General features: G+C 33.6%; 3 protein-coding genes across 4 annotated transcripts; 2 read left to right on the top strand and 1 right to left on the bottom strand.

The window, feature by feature from the left end:
* On the top strand, window positions 5186–10630 carry LOC109720508 (hydroxymethylglutaryl-CoA lyase, mitochondrial). Of its 2 annotated transcripts, XM_020247676.1 has the most exons (9): window positions 5186–5360; window positions 5893–6195; window positions 6519–6699; window positions 7379–7558; window positions 7889–7969; window positions 8060–8223; window positions 8969–9105; window positions 9444–9559; window positions 9976–10630. In XM_020247676.1, exons 2-9 carry the CDS (start codon window positions 5936–5938, stop codon window positions 10222–10224), a joined length of 1368 nt encoding a protein of 455 aa, XP_020103265.1. In that variant the 5' UTR covers window positions 5186–5360; window positions 5893–5935; the 3' UTR covers window positions 10225–10630. The 2 variants fall into 2 exon arrangements, with proteins under 2 accessions (XP_020103265.1, XP_020103266.1); XM_020247677.1 differs by lacking the exon at window positions 5186–5360 and having other exon boundaries at window positions 6053–6195; window positions 6370–6699.
* On the top strand, window positions 11768–17279 carry LOC109720442 (10 kDa chaperonin, mitochondrial-like). Its single transcript, XM_020247558.1, has 3 exons — window positions 11768–11949; window positions 15935–16074; window positions 17001–17279. Exons 1-3 carry the CDS (start codon window positions 11845–11847, stop codon window positions 17047–17049), a joined length of 294 nt encoding a protein of 97 aa, XP_020103147.1. The 5' UTR covers window positions 11768–11844; the 3' UTR covers window positions 17050–17279.
* Window positions 17781–21100, bottom strand: LOC109720443. Its single transcript, XM_020247559.1, has 6 exons — window positions 20954–21100; window positions 19627–19677; window positions 19483–19549; window positions 18935–18975; window positions 18395–18454; window positions 17781–18271 (listed from the first exon to the last, which is right to left on the bottom strand). The coding sequence occupies exons 1-6, from the start codon at window positions 21017–21019 to the stop codon at window positions 18212–18214; spliced, it is 345 nt and encodes a 114-aa protein (XP_020103148.1). The 5' UTR covers window positions 21020–21100; the 3' UTR covers window positions 17781–18211.

The following is a 24885-nucleotide window of genomic DNA, read 5'->3' as shown; positions in this document are numbered from 1 at the left end:
TGTAGAGTTAGCATTTTTTTCGCCCATTATACCGCCCAAAGTTGTCCTTATGCTTTTTTGTGCTTTTATGGAGAGAAATTATTAATTGCTTGTAATCGTGCATCGATCCTATTTTCATTAGCCAGCTGTATCATCTTATATTTCAATCTCTGTTATTTTGCAAAATATCAATCACAAATTCTTGATTTAGGAAATACTTTTGCATCCTTATGGATTACTCCGATTTCAACACTGTTTCAGTCTGTACTGCATGTGTAAGTTTAACATTCATGTGAAGGTTTAAAAGATCGACACATTAGCGGTCCGTAAGAACAGACTGGGGGTACGGTATTCAACCCTAGCAATACTTTTTGAAATTGGACAGCTGGATTGGAAGTATGATTTTAAATATTGGGTTTAATAAATTAGGTTTTCCACGGATATATCACGTGCAGACAATAATCAATATGTGTATATAAAAGGAGCTAGATACCATTTAATTTAAGGGCCTGTATAATTTAGAGATTTTATATGAAGTTTTACTTGACTAGTTAGAGAAATATTATATATATAGTGTCTTTTCATCAAATTCTTTGTGCAACGGGAATCAGAAGAATCAAATTAAAACTACTATTTTTTTAGGTCTCGGAATTTCATTTTCATTATTATTGTTATTATTTGTGGCTAAATGTTCCACTTGTACTGATAGTTGACAAGCTCAAATGGGCACTAATTGAGTAGTCCAAAGAGCCATGGAATATATTTAATTAAAATGGATGAGTTCAAAAAAAAAAATAAAATTTTTTTTAAAAAATTTTGTTGGCTATTTAATTATGGCTGTACAAGAAGGAATTTAATATGGTGGACACTAAAATTAAATTGGAAAAAGAAAGAGTGTGTGCTCTTTTCGACTTGAGAGGCAATATGTGGGATCAAGTGGAGCGTTAAACACATGTCTTAAAGTTGACAACTACAAATAATAAATATTATTATCTGTTTTTTCAAAGTTAATTAACTCTTTTGTTTTTTATAAAAGGAAAATCGATAGTATATATGCTACATGTTTCATTTATTTTATTTAGAAATAAATTTAGCTCGAAATATAAATCAACTAAAATTTGAACTTAAAATTTCAGATACCAATTTTTAAATCTTTATCACTTGTGTTAGGAAATGTATATTTTTTTGTTTGTTTGAAAAAATAAAGAGAACTTATATATATATATATGTTATGTACATGGGCTGTGCATGATTAAAGTTCCTCATTATTGGGTGTAGCTCACCAACTCCACTTACGAAGGAAATTAAAATAAAAAAAAAAAGAAAAAAAAAAAAGAGAAGAAAACTATGTGACTGTTTGGCTGTCACGCGCTCGCAGCTGTCACGAAAATTGTGACTTTACTACAATAAAAAAAAAGGGTTTTTTTTTTTTTTTTTTTTTTTTAAGCAAATGGCCTAAAAAATTTTATTTTAAAAATAGTGCTGACAAATTTATAATTATAAAAATGATTCTATTCCTATCACGTAAGCTCCACGCAAGCGCCACGTGGACGGGTTGGGCGCCTGATTGGCAAGTTGAACACGGTGAACCATTCATCGTGTTCAAACACGATCTATGGTTCACCGTATTTCTTTTGGTTATTCGTCCCGCTTGATATAAACCCTAAACGTATTGTACACTATTTTTTTCAGGACAGAATAACTAACTGAATACGGTTAATTATTTACTGTGTTTAAACACGGTAAATAGTTCACCGTGTTCAACTGGCCAGACCCACCGCCCAGCCTGCCCGCGTGATACTTATGCAGCGCCTGCATGGCAGGAGTAAAGCTATTTTTGTAATTATAAATATATCGGGACTATTTTAAAATAAATTTTTCTCAGGGGACTAATTGCAAAAAAAACCCAAAAAAATGGTAGCAGAGGCTGTTGTAAATTGGTGGTTTCTACGACTAAAAATAAAACGGCCAAATATGATCGAATTTTTGACAAAATTATGTTCACGTTTATATATATATAAATTTTGGATATGAATTCGGATATAAATATGTGTTGGATACTAAATTTTTATTATTATGTTCGTTTAAAACGGATTCGGATTTAGATATGAGTCAGATTTATATTCGAATAATAATATATACTGGAGGTGTAAATGAGCCGAACACAAGCAAGTGCAGCCTTGCTCATATTAGATTCGAGCCGAATTCGAGCCGGCTCGAATTAATTTCGAGCCAGAATAAGATTTGTTCGAGTTCGGCTCGAAATCAAAATCAAGCCGAATTCGAGCGGCTCAAAATAGTTTTTTTTATTTTTCATTTTTCGAACTAATTTCAAGCCATATTCGAATTTGGCTTGGAATTATGTACATAATTTCGAGCCGGCTCGTTTATAGTTTGAAATTTTATTTTTTTTTCTTCTTTATTTTTTAAAATTTTAAAATGTTTATGAATATTTGTTAATATTACACAATATAAATTTAACTATAATTACCATTATAACTACAATCCAAATAAAATACCAATTCCCAAAATTACAATCAACATACAAATAAAACTACAATCAACATAACTATAATCTGCATACGTGCTCAAATTAACATTCTTGATTTATGCAATAGAATTTTTTTATAATCATTTATCTAGAATGAAAATTAAAATTTTATTTTATATTTTTAATTATATATATTAAAAATTATTTTCGAGCAAAAAATTTAGCTGGTTTTATATTTAAAATTAATTTCGAACGAGCCATTCTCGAGCCTATTTCGAATCGAACACGAGCTAACTCGCAAGCGGCGTGCTAGACTTGTAGCCCCTAATATGTACTAATATGCATGTATAAATATGAACTAAAAATAACGCAAATAAAATATACAATTCAATTAAAGGTTCACATTTATGTTGATCAAACTTTGTAAACCTTTATTTTATTCAACAAGATTCAATATTTTAATAAATATAAGTACAATTTTAATATGAAATTTATAGTAAAATAAACGAAAAACACAATGAGCGACCACTTTATCCTCCTACAATATATTTAGGGGTGAAAACAGTCGAATATGATCGAATTTCGTAAAAAATCATTTTCGCACTCATTTTTTTTTATTTCTTTTCGAATACAAATATGCGTCGAATGTTAAATTTTAACAACCATATTCACACCCTATCAAACTCGGTGTCGGATTAGATCAGAGTTTATTCTAATCACTTTCACCTCTACCTACAATCGTCTCTACGCTGTCATGTTAATTAGATACCGTTTAGAGATGGTTTTTAAAGAGCATTAAAATTAAATTTTTAGTAAACTGGTCAAAATATCTTTTTTTTTTTGACAAATTTTAATAAAATTTATCAAATTGTGCTACAATTTACAGGTTCTCATTTGTAAGAGACTTTTTTTTTAAAAAAAAATTCTTTTGGGCCATGGCCCATGAGGTTGGCCAGTATAAATTATTACCCATACCTGTATTGCACCTAATTTTAAATAGTTAATGTTTTAAAATTAAAATGTAAATTGATATTATACAATTTAGGGTAAACTTCAAATACCACCCACGTAGTTTCACACTTCTTACTTTAGTATCCTGTTGTTTAAAGTGTATCCCCGTGATTTTATTTTTCTCTTTTCGTCAGCTCCTCCGTTAACATTTCGTTAAATTATATACCAAAAACTTCAAATATCCCACGTAGATTTATCGAATATTTATTTTAGTATTTTTAGTTTTAACTTTTTTTACTGATTTAACGAAAAAAATTAGTGAAGGGGTTAATAAAAAGAAAAAAATAAAACTACGTGATACTAAATTTATATACTTTAAACCACAGGGTATTAAAATAAAAAAGTGCGAAACCATAGGGTGATATTTGAAATTTTTTCTACAATTTATATCATCTGAAGGAAAATTTAAAAACTTGAAATTTCTAGTAATAAGCAATCAAGTAGCAGCAATATATATAATAATCATTATTAAAGGAAGAAATAGTGGCTCGTTTATAAAAAATCGGTGTCCAAATCTCATGATTAAATTATAGGGTAAATATCCAAGTGCAATTTATTTTTCACTTTTCCACCCTATGATTCAAAAATTACACATTATTCTCGGCTCCGTTTGTTTTGGGGATAACAAACATTGGGATAATTTTTTTTTATCCCTGGAATAGTTTACTATTCCGGAATAGTCAGGAATAAAAGTAAAATTATGTTTGGTTTGTAATGCTGCTAGTTTCAGGAATAATTGAAATTGCATTTGGTTAATTTTATGGAATAGTAGATGATAGTGAAAAAAAGTGATGGTTGAATTTGATATAAAATATAATTTCATAAAAATAATTTGTTATAAAAATAATTTATTATAAAATAATTTATTATAACATTTAATAAAAATATTTTATTTAAATTAATTTTTTTTATAAAAATGTTTTTTTTCAAATTCTACTTAAACTTAAATTTAATAAAAATTAATTTATTATAATATTTAAAAATAATTTATTATAATAATATATTATAGATTTAAATATAAATAATATGTATTAATATAGGATAATTAATAATTTTTAATAAAAATAATTTATTGTAATATATAAGATATTATGTCTATATAATTTAGTTTTAATGTAATTTCTAATTTTAATAAAGCTTGGAATTAAATCTTAGAATAGCACTATTCCACCAAAAGGGTGGAATAGTTTATCCCAAGTTATTTCGGAATAACTAAGAATAGTAAGATTTGACAGGAATAAAATATTCCGGCCTAAAAACATTCCGTTTGGTTGGGGAATAAAGTGGGGATAATAATCCCCACTTTATTCCCCAACCAAACGGGGCCCTATGGTTTAATACATTTTTCACTTTGCCATCTTGTGATTTCTAAAAAATATTTTTTTTGTCATCATATTTTATACTAAATTTTTTTGGTAAAATAAATATTAAATCACAGGGGTCCAAATTAAAATTTTTAAAACCATAGGGCACCAAGGTAAAAATTAAGATAAACTACAGGGGGCGACTTAAAATTTATCCTCGTTTCCAACTTTCCATAGAACTTAATTGGAAAATCATAGCTTCTCTGTAATATGGTGCACGAGATGCGCTTATACACACGGTTCGGGCAATACAATTCTTACGACAAAAAGTTAGCTTTAATTGGTACGGTCTACAGACACGTGGCAAACCTGGGCCACACAATCATACCTCGTCTTCCCCAACCATCCTCGACCTCTTTTCCAATTCGAGCTTCGCTTCGGAGAAGGGCGTCGTCGGACGGTGGACCAGGGCTAGGGTTTCCCCTCTCTCTCTCTCTCTCTCTCTCTCTCTCTCTCTCTCTCTCTCTGATTAGGGTTTCGGATCCCTTCACTCTAGGAGGAGGAAACACACCAAGGTTAGTTGTTTTTGCCCTAATCAAACTACTTTGCGATATCCCTCTATCTATTTGTCCAATTGATTCGTAGAGAACTTTGTGAAAAGTTCCCCCTCCTGTTTTTTATTTTCTGGAGCTTTTAATTAGGTATTTGGTTTGAATAAGCTGGATTAATTCATGTTTTGTGCTTGTAGGTGTAATCCTAGGATACTTATTTGATTTTTTTTCAGTGTTAATTGTGTTCTTTACTGTGTAAAGTAAAGCTAATTGGTAATTGATTCTCTTGTTAACTGTGATATATAATATAATATATATATAGATGGAGTAATAAAATGCCAATGTGCTAAAAAGAAGCTTTTTTTTTTTATAAAAAAAAGGTTCTATTACACGTACCAAAATCATCCATTTTATTGTGTATTAAGACAACTAACATTTTTAATGTATAGGCCTCATGAATCAGATTATACTTTAGTCATCTTCTTTTTTTGTTTTTTTCCCTTCAAAATGGGAGTCATTTCCTGTTTTACCAAAATTTTTATTAATTGGCCATCAGGGACACAAATCTAATGTTGCTATTTGCTGATATCTGCCGCTAAATGAAGCTGATGCCGAAATTCCTCACTAAATGTGCGTTGACTAGTTGTGTGCCACGTACATTTTCTCTGGCTTCGTCGTTGACTCTAAGTTCCGTAATACCAAGCTTAGAAGAACAAGTTGGTCTTGACGACTTAACAAGTTTGAATCTAGAAAGTATTCGACGATTCACCTCCAACACTTGCCTGCAGAGACTCGATCATAATGAAATGAGAGGCTCTGCAATTGAAGAAAGGCTATCGAGTTCGTCCGACAGTCGCGAGTAAGCGTGAACGTCTTTGAGCATTAGTCTGCTCTCAGTAGTCTTCTGAACCTTCTGCTATTGTGGGAATTTATATAACATCATTTTTTATAATTAGTATGTAATTGAGGTTAAAAATTATGTATATAATTTTATTGCTAATCTACTGGCAAATGGAAATCTTTCCTTGAAAAGGGCATGATGTTTGGCTAGCAAGGCATTGATCAATCAAGAACATCATTTTGCAAGAAGATTTTTTCGAAGGTCATTGTACAATCAAGTGTTAACAGTGAGGAATTTAGAATGAAATGGGGCATACTTGCTGTAATTTTTGGTTGTCGCAGGGAAGAATATGCACGGAGAAGACCACTGCATGAGAAGTACCGGCAGGAGCGGTTTAGGAAGAGTTTATCCCTTGGTAGAAATCAAACGGTTCTTGATAGTATTTATGATTCATGGAAGCTACAAAGTAGTAGCTATAGTACATCTTGCAGAGAACAAGAAACAAGTGGTCTATCAAATAAGGTGCTAAAATGATATCTCAATTCTTTTTGTCTTATTTTTCTTTCATTTTCCATGGTGGGGACCATTTGCTGAATGCACTGATGAGAATTATATTTTGGTAATAAAACTTGAATAGTCCCTTTGAGCTTGATGAATTCTGTCTTATATATTTTATAGATTTTAACGTCAGTTCGTGAAAGTGTATTCTCTACTCTCATCCTATGTTCTGTGCCCTGTTTTCATTCTCATGGTCTATGTGAGCACGCTTTGTGACTAAGATTAAAGTGTTTTATTTGTTACTTCTGTTTTTCTGTAAACCCTTGTAGAAAGTTGTAAAATATATTTTCTTTTCACCCGATTTTCTTGAAACTAATACATGGAAGTTTGTTCTGCATAATAAGGAAATAGCTATGAAGTTACGGAGTTTATCAGCAAAAGGGTCCGGTAGTTATAACCATGGTTTGAAGTTTCACTTTTAGCTAGGGCATATGAGTTCTTTCTTCTTTTTTTTTCAAGAATTGTACAATTTTGATAGTTTTGAATGGATTTGAAGTTAATAAAGTAGATAAAGTTAGAGATATATAAAAATTTAAACACCAGGAATCAAATATCCTCATACTTGAGATATGTATACATTGATTTAACTAACCTTGTTGAATAGAATATGTATAAGTCATACATATGTGTGTTGCACTTGCAGTTTTTGGGGGTCCTACCAAAGTTCGTGAAGATAGTGGAAGTAGGACCAAGAGATGGGTTACAAAATGAAAAAGATATTGTACCGACAGCAGTAAAAATTGAACTAATACAGAGGTTGGTCTCTGCTGGATTGCCTGTTATTGAGGCAACGAGTTTCGTCTCTCCAAAATGGGTACCACAGGTGATTATTTTGTCTATAATAGTAATCTTTGGTGCCTTTCTTTTCATCTGATGCTGTAATTTCATTAGAAGACTAGTCTGTAATTAGGTTTCTACAACAACCTGCAATTTTCATGTGCTTCCTAAGATCAAAGTATCAAACTACTGTTTTTTCTGTTTTTATTGGTTAAAGGTCACCATATTTATGTGGAATATTTTGAAGGACTGTAAGACCAAACTTTAAGAATACAAAGTCGTTTTGTCGTGGCACTATTTTTCCTTCATCATGACAATCCAAAGTTGATCACACTCTAATTTCATAATTAATTGTAATTTTGTCATGGCATTTTAGCTGGCAGATGCCAAGGATGTTATGGAAGGAGTTGGAAGTCTGGAGGGGGTGAAATTTCCAGTATTAACTCCTAATCTGAAAGTAAGTTAACATGATTAAAAACTGACGTACCTGTATAATTGGCCTATTATTTGGTAACTGAATTTTTAATCGGCTGTGCATGTTATTTAGGGATTTGAAGCAGCTGTTGCAGCTGGCGCAAAAGAAGTTGCAGTATTTGCATCAGCTTCTGAATCATTTTCAAAATCCAACATTAATTGCAGCATCAAAGAGAGCCTTGTACGTTATAATGATGTTGTTCTTGCTGCTAATAAGCATGCAATCCCTGTTCGTGGGTGAGTTGTGCTTATTTTATTTCAATTATTTACTACATTGTACCAGGGGTCCTTACCATTGTAAAGTTTCATTTTGGCCCCTCAACGTTCCAATTGTTACAATTGGGCCCCTAACCTGTGCATTCCATTGCAATCTTACCCTATCTATTGAATTTTTCCTTTGAATTGATCGAAAATGTCCAAACAATCTCTATGAGAGGAGTCCAAAAGTTGCTTCGTGGCAATTAAATGGCAATCATGCAGATATTTATGTCCAATTTGATGGAGGAATTTAAACTAAAGGGCATTGATTTCAGTGGAATCCAATGGATAGGGACAGGGACTCAATTCTAGCATATAAAAGGTCGAAGGCCAAATTTAAATTATTGTAAAAGGTCCCTGGCCGAGGGTGGAATTTACTGTTGTAAACCCATATCTATGTCAAATTGTAAAATTACGCCACACTACAAAACACAAAAGCTATCTAGACAAATTTACACAAGATGAAATGCAACAATTTAAGTTCATACGTTGCTGATGGATATGATTATTGTGTATCAATTAAAGAAATGTCCTCTGTTGAATAGAAGCCTCTTTTCCCCCTTCTCATCATTGAGCTGATATTTGCTGCAGTAGACCCATTGAATAAGATGTCATTCGCCGTATAGTTCATTTATCTTGTAATCCCATTATTTAGGTATGTCCTCTAAAGTAGACCTTTTTGAGTTCGATATTTCACAAAATTATTATTACCCAACTTCTACAGATATGTCTCGTGCGTTGTTGGGTGCCCAGTGGAAGGAGCAGTGCCTCCTTCAAGTGTGGCATTCGTCGCAAAAGAGCTTAACAATATGGGATGCTCTGAAATTTCACTTGGTGATACAATTGGAGTTGGCACTCCGGGTATGTTTGATGTCATTTGTCTGTTTTTTTTTTTTTTTTTATATTTCACTTTTGTATATTTCATTCTTGCTAAAAGAAACTCCACTTCGGGTGCGTTGCCATGTAGCAGAACCAGTTGAAGTAAATATAATCCATTGTTAGGTTACTATTAAGTCTACGATTGTAGAATGACATGACTATATATATATTATCATCTCAAGTTAGATAGTGAAAAATTCAAAGTAGATTTTAGATCTTCGGTAGACCCATGTGACATTAATTACTAATATTCTAGTCACCAAGTTAAACATAATTTTTGCTATGATATATTTTAATTTTACTCTACTCTCTGGTATTAGGCACTGTTGTTCCGATGCTTGAAGCTGTTATGTCTGTTGTTCCAGTGGAGAAACTCGCAGTCCATTTTCATGATACTTACGGCCAAGCTCTCCCAAATATCCTCATCTCGCTTCAAGTAAGCTACCATCTAAAAGCACTCAAATAAAGGGGTGGTTAAAATCTTATTAAAAAAAAATCTGGTAATATTTTTCTCTTTTTTTTTTTCTGCTAATCGCAATTTGATCCGCGAACTTCTAAGGAAAATGCACAAACTAATTTTGAATTGCAATTTGGCCCATACAGTTTGTTTTGATCCAAAATACTCGCCGACCATCGAATTGTTACAGCGAGGTTTTGTACCAAATCAAATTTTACTTGCCAAATTTAACTTCTTTCCACTAGAGAAAACCTACGAAAGTTAGATAATTGGAGTTAATTCTTGCATCAAATCATTGTTTCAAGGGCTTTTTGTAAAATTTAACATTGAATAAGAAGCTTTAAGCTGATTAGATACAGCTCATAAGATGAAAACTCTATCCCCCTTTTTAACAGATGGGAATAAGCACGGTGGACTCGTCAGTCGCTGGCCTAGGAGGGTGCCCGTACGCGAAGGGTGCCTCGGGGAATGTGGCGACCGAGGATGTCGTGTACATGCTTAATGGGCTCGGCGTAAGGACCGGCGTGGATCTCGGAAAGCTTATGGCGGCGGGAGAGTTCATCAGCCGGCACCTGGGGCGGCGGTCCGGATCGAAGGTGGCTGTCGCCTTGAGTAGAGTAACTGCAGAAGCCTCCAAATTGTAAGGACCAGATAAACATGATTAGTAATAAATGCAATTTGGCGGCGATCGTTCATCGGAGGCAGGCATACGATGCCTAATACAGTGTACATTTAGATGAATAAGGCCAATTCTAGTGACCCAAAGATTCACCTGTACTTAAAAAAAAAAAGTAATAATAATGAGAACAAAAAAAAAAAAAAAAAAAAAAAAAAAAAGAAGTGACCTGAAGGGTGATGATGGGCATTGGTCCTGTTATTGTTGTAACTACTTTGTAAAGTTCAAGCTAAACGTTCCTGTGATATTTCAGCCTTTGGGGCCTCTTTAGTTTGTGGTATTCTCTGTGGGACAAACCATTCTCATTCTTCTCATGGGGATTATTCTCGTATTAGCATAATGTTATTCTTACAAACAATTCTATTCGGTTTGAACCGGTCGATTTATTCCTTAGCTTCGTGATTCATTCATGAACTAGTGTACTATAGATAGTGTGGATGAATAGTATTTTATTATAAACTTTTTGATCTTTGGATATGTGCTAACCATCAAATAGTAAATCCTAAGTATCTAAGAGCTTTATGAGATTGTACGGAACATAAAGTATCAAAACTGTTGTAACATTTTCGACTTCAATTGAAAATCGAAAGTAATAAAGTCTAGGGAGTGGTGCACCGAGTCCACGCAATAATTTCCTCTCCTCTCTCCCCTCCTAGCGGTGTAATGTTGGTCGTGCCGGGCCAACACGGTCCAAATTTGTCCGGCCGAAACGGGCTACGGTCCGCCTCGCCCGACCCATTTTGAATCCGGGCAAGACCGTGCCACAGACCAAAGCTAACAACCCTCCGGCCCGGTCCGGACCGTACTTCTGGTCGGCCCCTTAACTTTTTTTAAAAATAAATATGTAAAATTTAAAAATACAAATAATAAATATTTAAATTAATATTTTGATTAAAAATTTAAAATTTATAAAAATAATAACGTTTTAAATTTTTATAAAAAATACATTTATTATTATTATTATTTAAAAAAAATAATTTTTTGGTCTAATGGATCAAACAATTTTGGTCAATTGGATCAAAAACTGCTCCTCCCAAGCTCCGTCAGTGCAGAGCTTGCGTGGAATTAAGCCTTGGGGTCCGGGCCGTGTTGGCCCAACTGACAAGGCCTAATAGAGCCGGGCCGAGGGCCCCTTCTTGGCCCGGCACGGTCCAGGCTCGTTACAGCCGGGCCTTGCCGGACCATCAGGCCCTAAAAGAGTGGCCCAGCAGGACTGGAACTTCAGGCCGGGCCGGGCCGGGGGCACAAGTGCTACATCACCCAGGCAGTGCTGAAGTCCAGCCCGAAGCCGTCCGGGCCGGGCCCGTTTTACATTCCTGGCCTCCACCCAATTCCCGAACCTTCCGAACCTTCTGGACTCGACGAGACAAGTCGCCTCCTCTCACATATGGCGCGGCGCATTCTCGACCTCGCAATTCCTTTCCTACCCCTCCCCCGCAAACGCGGGAGCAGAACAATAACAGGGGCGTTTCCGTCATTTCACTACCACCCAACCCTCCTTAAACCCTCCTCCTCTCCTCTCCCCCCTTCCCCTTCCCTCTCTCAAAACCCTAGCGCGTACGCTTCCCCTTTCTCTCTATCTGTAAAAATGGCGAAGCGTTTGGTTCCTCTGCTGAACCGGGTTCTGGTGGAGAAGATCGTCCCTCCGTCCAAGACCAGCGCCGGGATCCTGCTTCCTGAGAAGACCACCAAGGTTTCGTTTATTCACAAAATTGCCCCCCTCTTGTCGTTGATCTCGTCACTTGATTCAATCACTTGTTCTTTGGCTGTTAAAAACTGCGCTATAAGTTTCTGTTTCGATCAGGTCATTCTGACAAATTCTGTTTATACCTTTTTCTTTTTTTTTTTTATAGTATGAATGATGTGATAGTTGATTTAGCTGCTACGACATTTCTAAGACATGATGTGATGATAATACATTGAAAAACGCATCATGAGATGGGCAAAAATTTTGTGGACATTATGTCCAAAAAAAGATTTTTGGGGACGCTTCGGATGTGCGTTGTGTGGTGAGGAGTGGACGCCCATCTCGAGGCTTTTCCTGGAGGCAATCCCAAGTTCCCAACTCTCAACTTTGCATGAGCGGGAAACCAAAAAAAAAAAAAATCACCCTACCTCTGGTTTGAGAGAGAGAGAGAGAGAGAGAGAGAGAGAGAGAAGCATGGGAAGAAAAGCTAGATGCTAAATGCTAAAAAAAATTATGAGTTTAAATATTTATATTCTGATAGTTTGTATTTAATAAAATATTAACTGTAATTTTTAGCATAAGAAGCAGGGAAAAGTCTTAAACTGTATTTTTTAGCCTTAAATTGTAATGTTCATTTATCTTTAGAATAAATTGGATATTAGTTAAACTGTATTTCCTATTGAAAAATATAATGAGTTTAAATATTCATATTTTGACAATTTGTAAAAGTGAAAAACATACAGTTTAAGACTAAATACAAACTGTCAAAATATGAATATGAATATGAATATTTAAACTTGTTATATTTTTTTGGGTAAACTTCAATTGCCACCCCTGTGGTTTCGTACTTTCTCACTTTAGTACCATGTGGTTTAAAGTGTATCAACTTAGTATTCTATGGTTTTATTTTTATCTTTTTGTTAGCTTTTCTGTTAATATTTCGTTAAATTAACGAAGAAAATTTAGTTTAGTGCCCTTTAATTTATCGAATATTCACTTTAGTACCCTTTAGTTTTAACTTTGTCAGTAATTTAAAAAAATTAGTAAGATTAATAATAAAAATATAAAAATGAAATCACAAGACATTAAATTGATATTCTTTAAACCACATAGCACTAAAGTGAAAAAAATGTGAAACCACAGATGTGGTATTTGACATTTTTCCTTTGTTTTTAGCATTCAGCATCAAATTTTTTCTTCCCATGCCTCTCTCTCTCTCTCTCTCTCTCTCTCTCTCTCTTAAAAACCAGCGGTACTGCTCGTGCAGAGTTCGGAGTTGGGATTGTCTCAAGGGAAAGCCTTGAGATGGACGTCCACTCGTCGCCATGCGGCACAAATCCGAAGCATCCCCAAACAATTATCTTTGGACACACTATCCATAAAATTTTTGCGCTCATGAGATGATGTTGTATAACAACTAATCTGTTGTCTTGATATTATTGCAACGTCGTTTAGAGATGATATGATAGTTGAATTTGCTGTCATATCATTCCCAGTATGTAGAGAAAAGGAGTTTGACAGAATAACCCTTTTGGAACAAAAATTGGAACTCATATATTCCAAACAGTGGAGGATTTAGTGAAGTCAGTAGATAATTTTTGAAAGTTGGGAGGTTGGATCTCAATCCTTATCTGGGAAGGTTATGAGTTATATTGGACCCCATGTTGCATGGCAATTGTTGTTGTGCGCTAAACTTGGTGAATCATTCGCTATGTTTGGTACGATTCTACTCTCTCCCGTGCCAAAATGGCGGTAATGTGGCAAAAGGCTTCGATGATCCTGATGACGGTACTCGTCCTCTAGTACCTAATTAGTTTGTGAGTACATTAATGATTGTTTGGATCTTGTAAAAGGGAGAATGGCCTTCAAATTGGTGCTGATGAGCCTAGGGTTTTAAGATAATATGCATCTTTGTGTTTTTTGGTGCTTTTATTTCAAGTATTCGGCAGAGTTAATGTTCAAGTAGTAGACACATGTTATGATGCAAGCATAGCATAATCCTCCATGGGCATGTAGCGAGTATAGCAATGTACAGGTAGGTATTTACTAGATAAATAAGAGGTTGATCCGTTGAGCTTCATAGACCTAAATATTTTTGTTTATAGGGTACACAGGCACATGACTGTTTATATATTATACCAAGAATTTTTTATTTTTTTATTTTTTTATTTTTTTTGAGAGATAGATAGCACGCTACCCGCTTCGTTTATTTCATTTAGAAATAAACTTAGCTGGAAATATGAATCAATTAGGATTCGAATTTGAGACCTTGGGTACCAACCACCAAGCCCTTTGCCACTTGCTCTTGGGGCGGTCGGTATATTATACCAAGAATTTAGTTGACATCTTTGGACTTAGAATGACAACATAGAGCTTAGCTACATTGAAGGTTGAGATCTTGATATGTGTTGTTATTCCAGAGGAATAGCTCTTTATAGATCTTGCATATGGTGGAGATAATGAAGTTAAGTTCAACGCTGATAGAACTCGCAAGCTTGCACAAGAAGTAATGCTGCTCCGATCTATTATTGGGACTTATATTACAAATTTTACATTAGGTAGATCTGAGGCTCATAATATTTGTAGGCCCATTTAGATAAAAGAATGGCTGGAAATTTGTGTATAGGAATTGATTAGCTGTAATGTTGGAATGACTTGAGCGATCTAAGGATTGAGTGCTATGTTTGACTGCAGGAGGTATTTCATAAGTTAGTAGGGGGACTGCGGTGAAATTACTCATGACTTTTGGATTTGACTTATTATATCCTATATTCTACCAGTATAGGGATATCAGATATACTTATGTGATGCCTCGCTTCCCAAGAGGGTCATCCATCCTAGAGCTACTGTAGTACTAGGCTTGCTCAACCCTCTTAACTTTTTGAGCTTAGCTATCGCCTAAAATATTATAGCTAGGTTAAGAGGTTTAGCCCTATCATACCTTATATATAGGACTATTTTGAATCCTGGGGGTGTCACACTTATCTTCTTTCCACCACCTCTATGTTCGGCAATGGAGATGCAGCTTTTCCAATTTTGTAGTACCACTTTCATCTATTAGTCATAATGGTCATTTCGACGTGCGTCTTATATTTGCTTCCGAATATTTAGCAAGTAAAGCTTGTGCTTTCTTGTATGAGGTAGTGCCGACTCTTGATCCTTGTTCTGTTTCACTGTCATGCATTGCAGTACTTCTACTTGCGGAGACAATATGGTCGTTAAATCCAAAATTTTGTACAACTTCTTAATTAATCATCATTTACTGAATGGAAGAATTAGTAACTTGAAAAATGAATTTTTCATCATATATTTTGGGGAAATTAATTTTTTTTACCACTTTGGTGGGTAATATTATAAGGCCTTTAAGACTACCAGATGTGAGGATCACATTAGATATATATCCCAAGACCAATTATTATTACTACGCCTACAACCTTTATGAGTCTGATGGTCTTTCTTACGTTGAAATGAGAAATATTTTCCTATACAAACTGAAATCATTTGTGCAAAAGTCAGATCCTAAGGTAAACAGTTCAGTACTGGAGCTTCAGATACTGTAATAAGATGTAATGCAAGTTATTGGGTCCCAGAATACTGTGTAAATTTAAGATGTGTGGTGCTCACTTACCTTCAAAATCTGTGGCTACTAATAGGTGATTCTGCTTTGGGCCTCAGAATTTGCTTGGGCTGAGTTGCTTATTCTATCTCGTCTATATGATATATCTTTCTGCTTGACTTTGAAGACTTATTCTCGCTTCAAATCCATTTTCTCTATTGGATGAAGGCCTTCGGTAACTCCATCAAATAGCGAAATAGACTTGTTATTGTTTGAGATGTGTTATTTTCTCTAGTTAGTTCTTGTACTGTTACTTGTCTAATGATATCCGGAAAAATGATTTACTAGTGTATGGAACAAGATCCTAGTAGTGCTCTTTTTAATTTCTCTTAACTGGGGGATTATTTTCTTCTTCTTTTTTTTTGTATGTGATAGCTGAACTCTGGCAAAGTCATTGCTGTGGGTCCTGGTGCACGCGGTAGAGATGGAAAGCTAATCCCTGTTTGTGTGAAGGAAGGGGATGTCGTCCTATTACCTGAGTATGGAGGGACTGAAGTGAAGCTCGCAGACAAAGAGTAAGATTGATATCTCATCAATTCTATTTTTTGCGTATTCTCAGCTTATTGCAGTTTTGTATTATTCTACTGTTACTATTAGGGAAAAGTTGAGATAACCACCCTGTGGCATAACGTAATGTCACGTTGTGGATTTGAATGGTAGACCTCATTACAACTTGTTTAGATTAGGATTTTGGTGCTTGATAATCGGATTGCTTATTGAACCGATATAGATGAGTCATATTAATAAGGATATGTAATTAAATTTTTATTGAGGTATGTAATTTTATGTTTCCCTGCGAAAATAATCTATTTATTAGGTTACCCAGACATGGACATCGGAAGCAGGGCACGGGCGATTGCCGACTTATACATAACATTGTGGGAACACATACAACAAATATCATAATTTGTGGAAAAAAGTCAGAAACACATGCAGTTTTATTTTTTGTAGAAAGAAATAACAGTTTCATTATTTCTCCCTCAACCAATGGAACGAATTGATTATCTTTACATAAACATACAAAACTAAACCATAAGTACACTGATTTAGTGGAAACACCCCAAAAGGTTCAGTAATGCGAGTCATAACAGTTCAAATATAATTGAAAACTATGTTTAGTATCTGACTCAGGTGAATAAATTGTATTTTGTAGTTCTAAGGTTTCATCAATTGATTGGTCATGTATGCCACATGATTAATTTCATTAAAAAGGGAAAAAAAAAATCCAGTATAGATGGTTCAGTGCATAGTGATAAACCAATAAGACGGAAATTAAAAGTAGAAACCTTAAAAATACAGGAGTAATAACTGCAACATCTTCGGTTGAATCATAACTTATGCTAGTTTTATGTGAGATCTCTGTTACAAAAGATTGCTTGTTCTTCGGCATAAATCGATTAGCTGATGCCCTTTTTTTTTTGTTGTTGTTGTAAATGCTCAGGTATCACTTGTTCCGGGACGACGACATATTGGGCACTCTTCATGAATGATTTATGATATGATGTGAAACATAGAACTGGAACTTACTGTACTTCGTTCTGTTAGATGTTTTCCAGGCAAGATATGAGAGCTTAAAAAAAAAAAAAAAAAAAATCATTTTAGAACTGGTTAAAGGAAGCCAGATTGATTGAGGTGTTTTTGTGGGGTGAAACTTGGCACCAAAATTTTCCTATCAATAAATCAATTTGGATGATCAATACTCACCTCTGAAATTTTAAAATTGCGAGCCGGCTGATCCTAGCGCAGTTGGTTAAAGGTTTGATTGTTGGCATTTGAATATTTTTTTGTTTGATGCTCAGTTGTTTTATAGTTTTAGCGATATTTTGTTTCTAAAAAGAAAAACGATTTTTTCTCTTTTAGAAAAAAATAAGGAATTGTGCATTTCTTGCTGAAGTTAAATGTTTTAAAATGGGTAAACTTCAATTTGTTTCCTTATCTTTTATCCTATTTTTATGGTTTAAAAAGTTGTGCTTCGTTATGCTAGATTTTGTTTCTTTTCTTAAAACCAGGTAGTGATGAAGTGCGTATGATGGATTAGAGAATAATAAGGTATATCTTGGTTTGTGAAATGTGCTTTTTTAATCTTCATTGAAAGATAGATACATACAACAAAACAAAAGTTAAAAAAAACTAATAAATTAAAGCATAACATATTAAGCACGTAAGGTAAGAGTAGAAACATGATAAACTATAAAAACTGCAAATTAAAATTTGCCCTAAATTTTGAAGTTTGCAAATTTAGGTCACAGTAATCCAAAGACCCACCAAACATACAACCATCTCGAGAGAAAGAGAGAGATCAATTACAGGTCCTAGTCAAAGAAATAATTACACCCTAAGCTTTCAATCTTAACTATCAAGCTGAGAAACTGGTACCAGACAGCAGCAATCAAGTCATTCATTAAGTTACCATCTGAAAAAAGATACAAACTCGGATTCATCATCTGAAGAGTTAACCGTCGGGGATGAACAGTAAAATAGACCAAATTCAGGGACCAAATTGCTACAACCGAAACTTCAATGATGAAGCCAAAACTGGAACTACGCGTCAGCGGCTAAATTCGTGATTGATCAGAGAGTGAGAAAGCTAGCATGCAAATGTGTTTGATACAAAATATATGTTTGAGACAGTTTCTTAGAGCTCCGACGACATCAGTTTCCCTCTGCATTGATGAACTTTTGCGCTGCATCTACACTCAGTACCTTGTGCACCTGCAGATAAAAGCAAAGTTTCTACTGATGATAAAAAAAAAAAAAAAAAAAAAAAAAAAAAAAAAACACAAAGCGAGGAAAGAAGAACAGAGACCGAAAAAGATAATGCACAAGGATTCGTACGAGAGTTTCATGAGCCATTCTAAATGCCTCACAGAACTGCTCAGCTTTCGCCGGCCCAACCTGAGAAACAAAGAAGGGCTACTAATAATTTAAAGAATCTCACAAACAGTCAGGGTAAAGATGGAAGAACATTTCAGAGCTAGCACGCCTCTGAACTTACATGCTACAGCAGAAATATAAGGTGCATGATACAAACAAGTTAAACTCAAGATAATACCAAGGAAAAGAATAGCAGTAATGAAGAAAAGGTCGTATTTTTTTGTCAGCGCCATCTCTGGCTACAGTAACCATCAGCCATCAACAAAGTCCACAATTTTGCCAGCAAAAAAGCGAGTGGTTGAATCTAATGAAATCGCCGTTCAACTTAAACAGAATCCCTAATGCAACTGATGGAAATAAGTCAAACCAAAACATGCAAAACTACACTAGGTGTCAATCAAAAAAATAGTGTTGGAGGCCTCCATTTAGAAGATTGTAACCATCTGGATTTGAAAAAATAGTGATTTAGATCTTAGATAATTACAATATAATAAAACATACCTTTTTCTCAGCAGCCACCCTTAATTTCTGCCAAAACTTATCTGTTAGAAAGCCACACAAAGAAAAAAAAAAAAAAAAAACTGAGTCATGAGAATTTTCTTTACTTGAAATAAGCAACCAAATGTTACCGCTATTTAGATAACTTGCTAAATGTTTAAAGTGCATGTACACAAGCTATCCAGAAATATTAGAAAACTAGAACTGATGACAAATACGGTGTTGCTAGACGTTTCAAGTACTGATGTTATGCAGAGTAGTTGTAATATTTGCATCAAGCAGCAAGCATTAATAACTCTGTTTGGACATAAACGTGTTGTCATGCAATTAAATTCTCCAGCAAGAAGTGCACATTTTCATGGTTAGATATTGTGCTTTCCACGACTAGAACTTGATAAAAAAAATGCAATATGTAACAACATATAGCAAGAATCTGTAAATAGAGAGACATGGAAAATTTTCTTGGCTCGTCATATAGTTGCACCATGTATGGCCAAATAGTCTGATAAATAATAAATGTGAACACCGTTGCATTGCAAACATCGATATACCTTCGCTATTGATTTCCTTAAGATCTTTCTCTTCCGAATCGTCCCAAGCATTATTCCGCTCCGATATCTGCGACAATTCATTTTAATAATCTTCGTAATGATTTACATGACTTTAGCAACAAGCAGTAGATTTAGTGACAATACCTGGTTTTGTGCCGGCCTTGAAGTCGAAGCACTTGTTGATCCCGATTCAGCCTGCAATGTGACAATAGAAGTTCCACTACAGTTAAAAGATTGATAAATGAATAGTAACTCATTAAAGTAGCTCTACAGAGTAAAATTGATCGGTTAGCATTAGATAGGTTGTAAAGTTGCATGTACATATGATAAGACTCAAAGGCAAAGGGGAACTCGTAAAATTAGCACCGCAGATGAATTAATAGGAAACACTTTGAATAATTTGAACCGATTTCAGTACATCTCATACTCATCTTCTCAATAACAAACACATTTCTGTCACTTATCATAAATAATACCTTAGGTTTGTCACGGCAATCTGGCATCTAATGGAACGAGAATACAAAAGTCACAAAATGACAATGCGAAGGAGAAAAGTTGATGTAAAGAAGACCCAACTATATAACATCCTCAAAACCTGACTGGTAGGAGTCAATCATAGCAGCTGAATACAGCAAGGCCAATATTAAATTTCCCATAACAGCTTCTTTACGAAGCAGAATCAAATGCGCCAACTTGAAGATTCTGCTTTTGAGGCTCAAAACCTCATTTTTGCTTCAGCAACAGCAAAAACTCCAAATTTCTTTTTTTCTTTTTTTTTTTTAATAAAATGCTCTGTTGCCGCTGCTGCTGAAAGCGAAGAGCAGAAGCAGGGCCAAACAGGCACTAGAAATAGATGGGAGCATTTAATTTCTTTCTCCATCTAAGGCTTCCTCGCCTAAGAAGATGCAAACGAACTGCTAAATTATAATTCCTTCTCGCATATAAAGTAGAAATTGGGTGCCTTTTTCTCTAGTGCACCACACAGTACTAGTAATCAAAGATTAAAAAAAATCCCCAAAACAGCTTCTTTCCGAAGCAGAATCAAAAGCACCAAGGGCTCAAAAATCTCAGTTTTGTTTCCGCCGCAGCAAAAGCTCCATTTTTTATCTCCTTACTCGACACTCTGCTGGTATTGCTGCTGCTGCTGCTGCTGCTGCTGCTGAAAACTGAAGTAGAAGCACTCCATCCAAAGGCTTTACCTCCAAATAACTCTCCAATTACAACTCCTCTCACACATTTATTAAGGTACAAACTAGGTTTCGTTTCCTTCTCCAGTACACCATTCGCAACAAATAGCAATCAAAGATGAGGAATAATTCAATTGATGAACAAAACACAACAAAAATAGAGAAAAATTAGGCGAAATTGCTGGATCCAGAGATCAACACAAAACGATTATACCAGGAACCAAATCGAAATCGAATCAAATCAAAATTTAACCAAAATCAAATCAAATTGGAGAGATTTATACGCAATAGTCGCGAGATCGAACGACGGGGAATAGATCGAGGAGGCGTCGGAACTCGCGCTCCTCCATTTTCGCCTTCGAGGGTTTTTCTCCGCGTGTATGCGCGCTGGGGCGATCGGGGTTCTTAATCGGTAAAAATTGTAAAAATGTACGGAGACCCCCCTCAACTATATGACATTTTAAAACTAACCCTCAACTTTTATTTTTTAAATTAAGTGATTTCAGTCTAAATTAATTTTTTTTTTTAAAAAAATATTGATTAATAATTTTAATCTTTGTTAACAAATAAAAGTACACTAATTACTGATCAATAATTCATAGAGTCACTAAATTTGATAAATTTTTTTTAAGTTTTAACTTTACTTAGTATAAAAACTCAAATAAAAAAAAAAATAAATTGGGAAGTCTCAATGACAACGTAAAACATTAGATATCTAATTCAAAACGCCTTATACTTGAAGGGGTCTACCTACATTTTTACCTTTTTAAATCTTTTCTTTTTTATTATTAATTTATATTTTAAAAGAGAGATGGGCCTCGGCCCATAAATTCCACAATAACTCAGCCCATATTAATTGTTTCTCAAATAAAAAAAACTCAGTCCATGTTAATTAGGATCCATTTGGTATTGAAATTAACTTTGAGTTGAACTAAAGTTCGTAATAAAAACCGACCTTTCCTAGTGCATCCGAAATTTCAAGTTCGAATTTTAGTTCATTTACATTTTCAGCTAAGCGATAAAAAATTATTCTTTCTGTACAATTTGTTTGATGATTACGACAGCTATCTCTTTCCTTCTCGGAATCGACTTTGTTCGACTTTATTACCAAATAGAACAAAGTCGATTACGACGGTTGGAAGAAGTTGAGTTATGATAGAATTCAATTTACCATGTAATAGATAACGGAAGCCAGTGTATATGATCAAAAACCACTTTATCTTTCCCCACTTTTGGATCCGGTTCGTTGGATACAATTATAAACTCTTTCCTTCTCGGAATCGACTTTATTACCAAATAGAACAAAGTCAATTACGACGGTCGGAAGAAGTTGAGTTATGATGGAATTCAATTTACCATGTAATAGATAACGAAAGCGAGTGTATATGATCAAAAACCACTTTATCTTTTCCCACTTTTGGATCCGATTCGTTGGATACAAATAAACGAACACAGCATAGTCGAAGATGCCTATGGTTAAAAATACAACAGTTATTTATTTGCATTTTGTTTGGTTAAATATAAAATAAAGCTTTGCAGGTATAAATAATTTGTTTATTTGTATATAAATTTTATTATTTTATATATATATAGAGGGTGGTGAGACAATTCACAAGGTAAGATATAAAATATTTTTTATTTTAAAGATGATTAGTGAAGTAAGCTTTTTTTTTTGTTTCGATGTAGGGGGCGTTTGGATTGACGAATCTGTAGATCCAATGTAACTCAAGTCCAGTGGTGTTGGAGTTTTCCTGAAGTGTAATTATTTTTCGTTGTTTGTTTTAATGTAACTCGTACAGTCTGAAAATTAATTTAATTATTTCTTCTGTATATTTTGATGTTATTTGGTGCTGGTGAAATTAGTTTTTTTAGTTCCATTATTTATTTTGATGTAAGTAAGTGGATCTCATTATCTCCTACATATAGTTGTAAACTTATCCCTGTAAAATTTAACCTATTAAATAATTAAAATTTTTATTATTATTTAAAGATAATCCTAATTTATTATAAATAATGTAATTCTAAGTGATTATAAAGGAAGTAGAGTTTATATTTTACTATTTAATATATTTTTTTGGAGAAGGTTGAGTGCGGCAAAAGTCGAGTTCGACACTTCAGAGGAGAAAGTCGAGAGTAGGTGAAGTGGGGGTCTAATATAACTTGAGTTATACTATATTTTTTACTTACACCAAAATAAATACCGGAAGTAATGGAACTTGAGTTCCACCTCTCCACTTACACCGAAACAAATGGCCTCTTACCCTATCTTCAAGTGCTATAATTACAGCTGCACCAAATGTGATCGCAATTCCAACTTCTACAGTTGAGCCTCCTCATACAATTCTAACTGCAGCAGTTGGATTTAAATATATCAAATCAAACATTGAATTTGAATCCGCATGCAATTATGATTCAAGACAGTTACAACTACGTGTAATCAAACAATCACTTAGCAGAATAATTAGAACAAAGAAGTATGTAGAAGAAATATATCATAACCGTTACATTTTATATTACAACCAAATCATTTAACAATCTATATACAACATCATATTTTTTAAATAAAAATTGCACACAACTTATCTAAACTATGGACCATTTTGAATCGACTACTTAATCTTAAAAATATTAATTCTACTATCAAATCTTTTAATTTATTTGATTTGAGTCATTTAATAGTACTTTGACTTTAAAACTTAAGCTAATATATTATTTACTTTAAAAAATTTATAATTGCGAGAATTACACGAAGTATATTAATAAACCTGTAAAGACGGACGAAACATTCAAAATTTGAAATCGTTGTACTTGTCAACTGACTCAAATCAAATAAATTAAAAAAATTAATTATAATAAAATTAAATTTTTTTTAAAAAAATTAGATTATTAATTTAAAAGTAGTATATGGTTCAGATAAATTTTGTATATTTTTTATCAATTTGTGAAGAAAATGGCACTATCCACCTAGCAATAGCCAATAGGCCCGGTGTTCCTATCACCCCAGATCTCGTGTGTATATATCAACAAGAGAGTAGGCTTTGCCGCATCACCATCCGTCCATTTCAATCATGTAGAAAATAAATAATCAAAACTTTTAAAAAAAAGATAATGAAATAAAGAAAAAAATATATAAATAAAAATCCCCAAACACTGATTTGCTTTTGAGTGTTTCTCTCTATTTCCTTTTTTTTTTTTGTTTCTTTTTTTATTTTAACGTGTGGAGTAATAGTAGAATAAAGTATGTAAGAATAATTTTTTGGGTAAACTTCAAATACCATCCGTGTAATTTTGTAATTTCTCACTTTAGTACTCTGTGATTTAAAATGTATCAAGTTAGTACCATGTGGTTTCATTTTTCTCTTTTCGTCAGCTCCTCTGTTAATATTTCGTTAAATTATATACAAAAAACTTCATATACCCCATCTAGGTTTATTGAATATTCACTTTACTACCCTTTAGTTTTAACTTTATCACTGATTTAATAAAAAAAATTAATGAAATGGACAATAAAAAATGAAAAATGAAACCACAGAGTACTAAATATATACGCTTTAAATCACATGGTACTAAAGTGAGAAAATGCGAAACTACATGGATGGTATTTGAAGTTTTCTCTCATTTTTTTTTGTGGGATATTCCCTCAACTATATTACTTTTTGAAGTGGCCCCTTCGGCTTTTATATTTCAATTAAGAAGTACTTTTGGTTTAGTTTCAGAGATTTTGTCGAATTGATTAATAATTCTACCAAATTTATAAACTTTAATTATTTTTTAGTGAATAAAACTAAACGAGTTAATAACTAATAATTAATGGAGTTATTAAATTTGATAAAATTATTAACTTAAGGATGAAAATTAAATAAAAAATACAAAGTTGAGAAGGTCCTGGTTAAATAAAAAAGGTAAGAGGTCTTTTTAAAATTAGCTTATAGCTGAGGTGGTCTTCGTACAGTTTTATTATTTAATTTTATTTTTTTTTTATAGTGGCTAATAAAAAAAAAATCGTTAATCTCAATAATAATAAAAAAGCAATACTACCTATGCATATGAGACTATGTAAATTTTACACTCCAATCATTTATTCTTTTTGAGAAATACTAATAAGTCTACAATCCAAAAGGGTTGTAAACCTAATCCAATGCTTTTAGATTTAAACACTCCTTTTTGGCTTTAATGTTAAAAAGAAAAAAGAAAAAAGAAGAGAATGTTAGGACTA

This window comes from Ananas comosus, linkage group 14, assembly GCF_001540865.1.
Source record: "Ananas comosus cultivar F153 linkage group 14, ASM154086v1, whole genome shotgun sequence".
Classification (NCBI taxonomy): domain Eukaryota; kingdom Viridiplantae; phylum Streptophyta; class Magnoliopsida; order Poales; family Bromeliaceae; genus Ananas; species Ananas comosus.
This window is presented reverse-complemented; position numbering and strand designations above follow the sequence as displayed.

Coding starts and splice junctions, on each gene's coding strand:
- LOC109720442 (XM_020247558.1), top strand. CDS start 11,845: ATGGCGAAGCGTTTGGTTCCTCTGCTGAACCGGGTTCTGGTGGAGAAG. Junction 11,950..15,934: donor TTCCTGAGAAGACCACCAAG/GTTTCGTTTATT, acceptor TGTATGTGATAG/CTGAACTCTGGCAAAGTCAT. Junction 16,075..17,000: donor GTGAAGCTCGCAGACAAAGA/GTAAGATTGATA, acceptor GTAAATGCTCAG/GTATCACTTGTTCCGGGACG.
- LOC109720508 (XM_020247676.1), top strand. CDS start 5,936: ATGAAGCTGATGCCGAAATTCCTCACTAAATGTGCGTTGACTAGTTGT. Junction 6,196..6,518: donor AGTTCGTCCGACAGTCGCGA/GTAAGCGTGAAC, acceptor TGGTTGTCGCAG/GGAAGAATATGCACGGAGAA. Junction 9,106..9,443: donor AATTGGAGTTGGCACTCCGG/GTATGTTTGATG, acceptor CTCTGGTATTAG/GCACTGTTGTTCCGATGCTT.
- LOC109720443 (XM_020247559.1), bottom strand. CDS start 21,019: ATGGAGGAGCGCGAGTTCCGACGCCTCCTCGATCTATTCCCCGTCGTT. Junction 19,678..20,953: donor TTCGATCTCGCGACTATTGC/GTATAAATCTCT, acceptor GTCACATTGCAG/GCTGAATCGGGATCAACAAG. Junction 18,976..19,482: donor TAAGGAAATCAATAGCGAAG/GTATATCGATGT, acceptor GCTTTCTAACAG/ATAAGTTTTGGCAGAAATTA.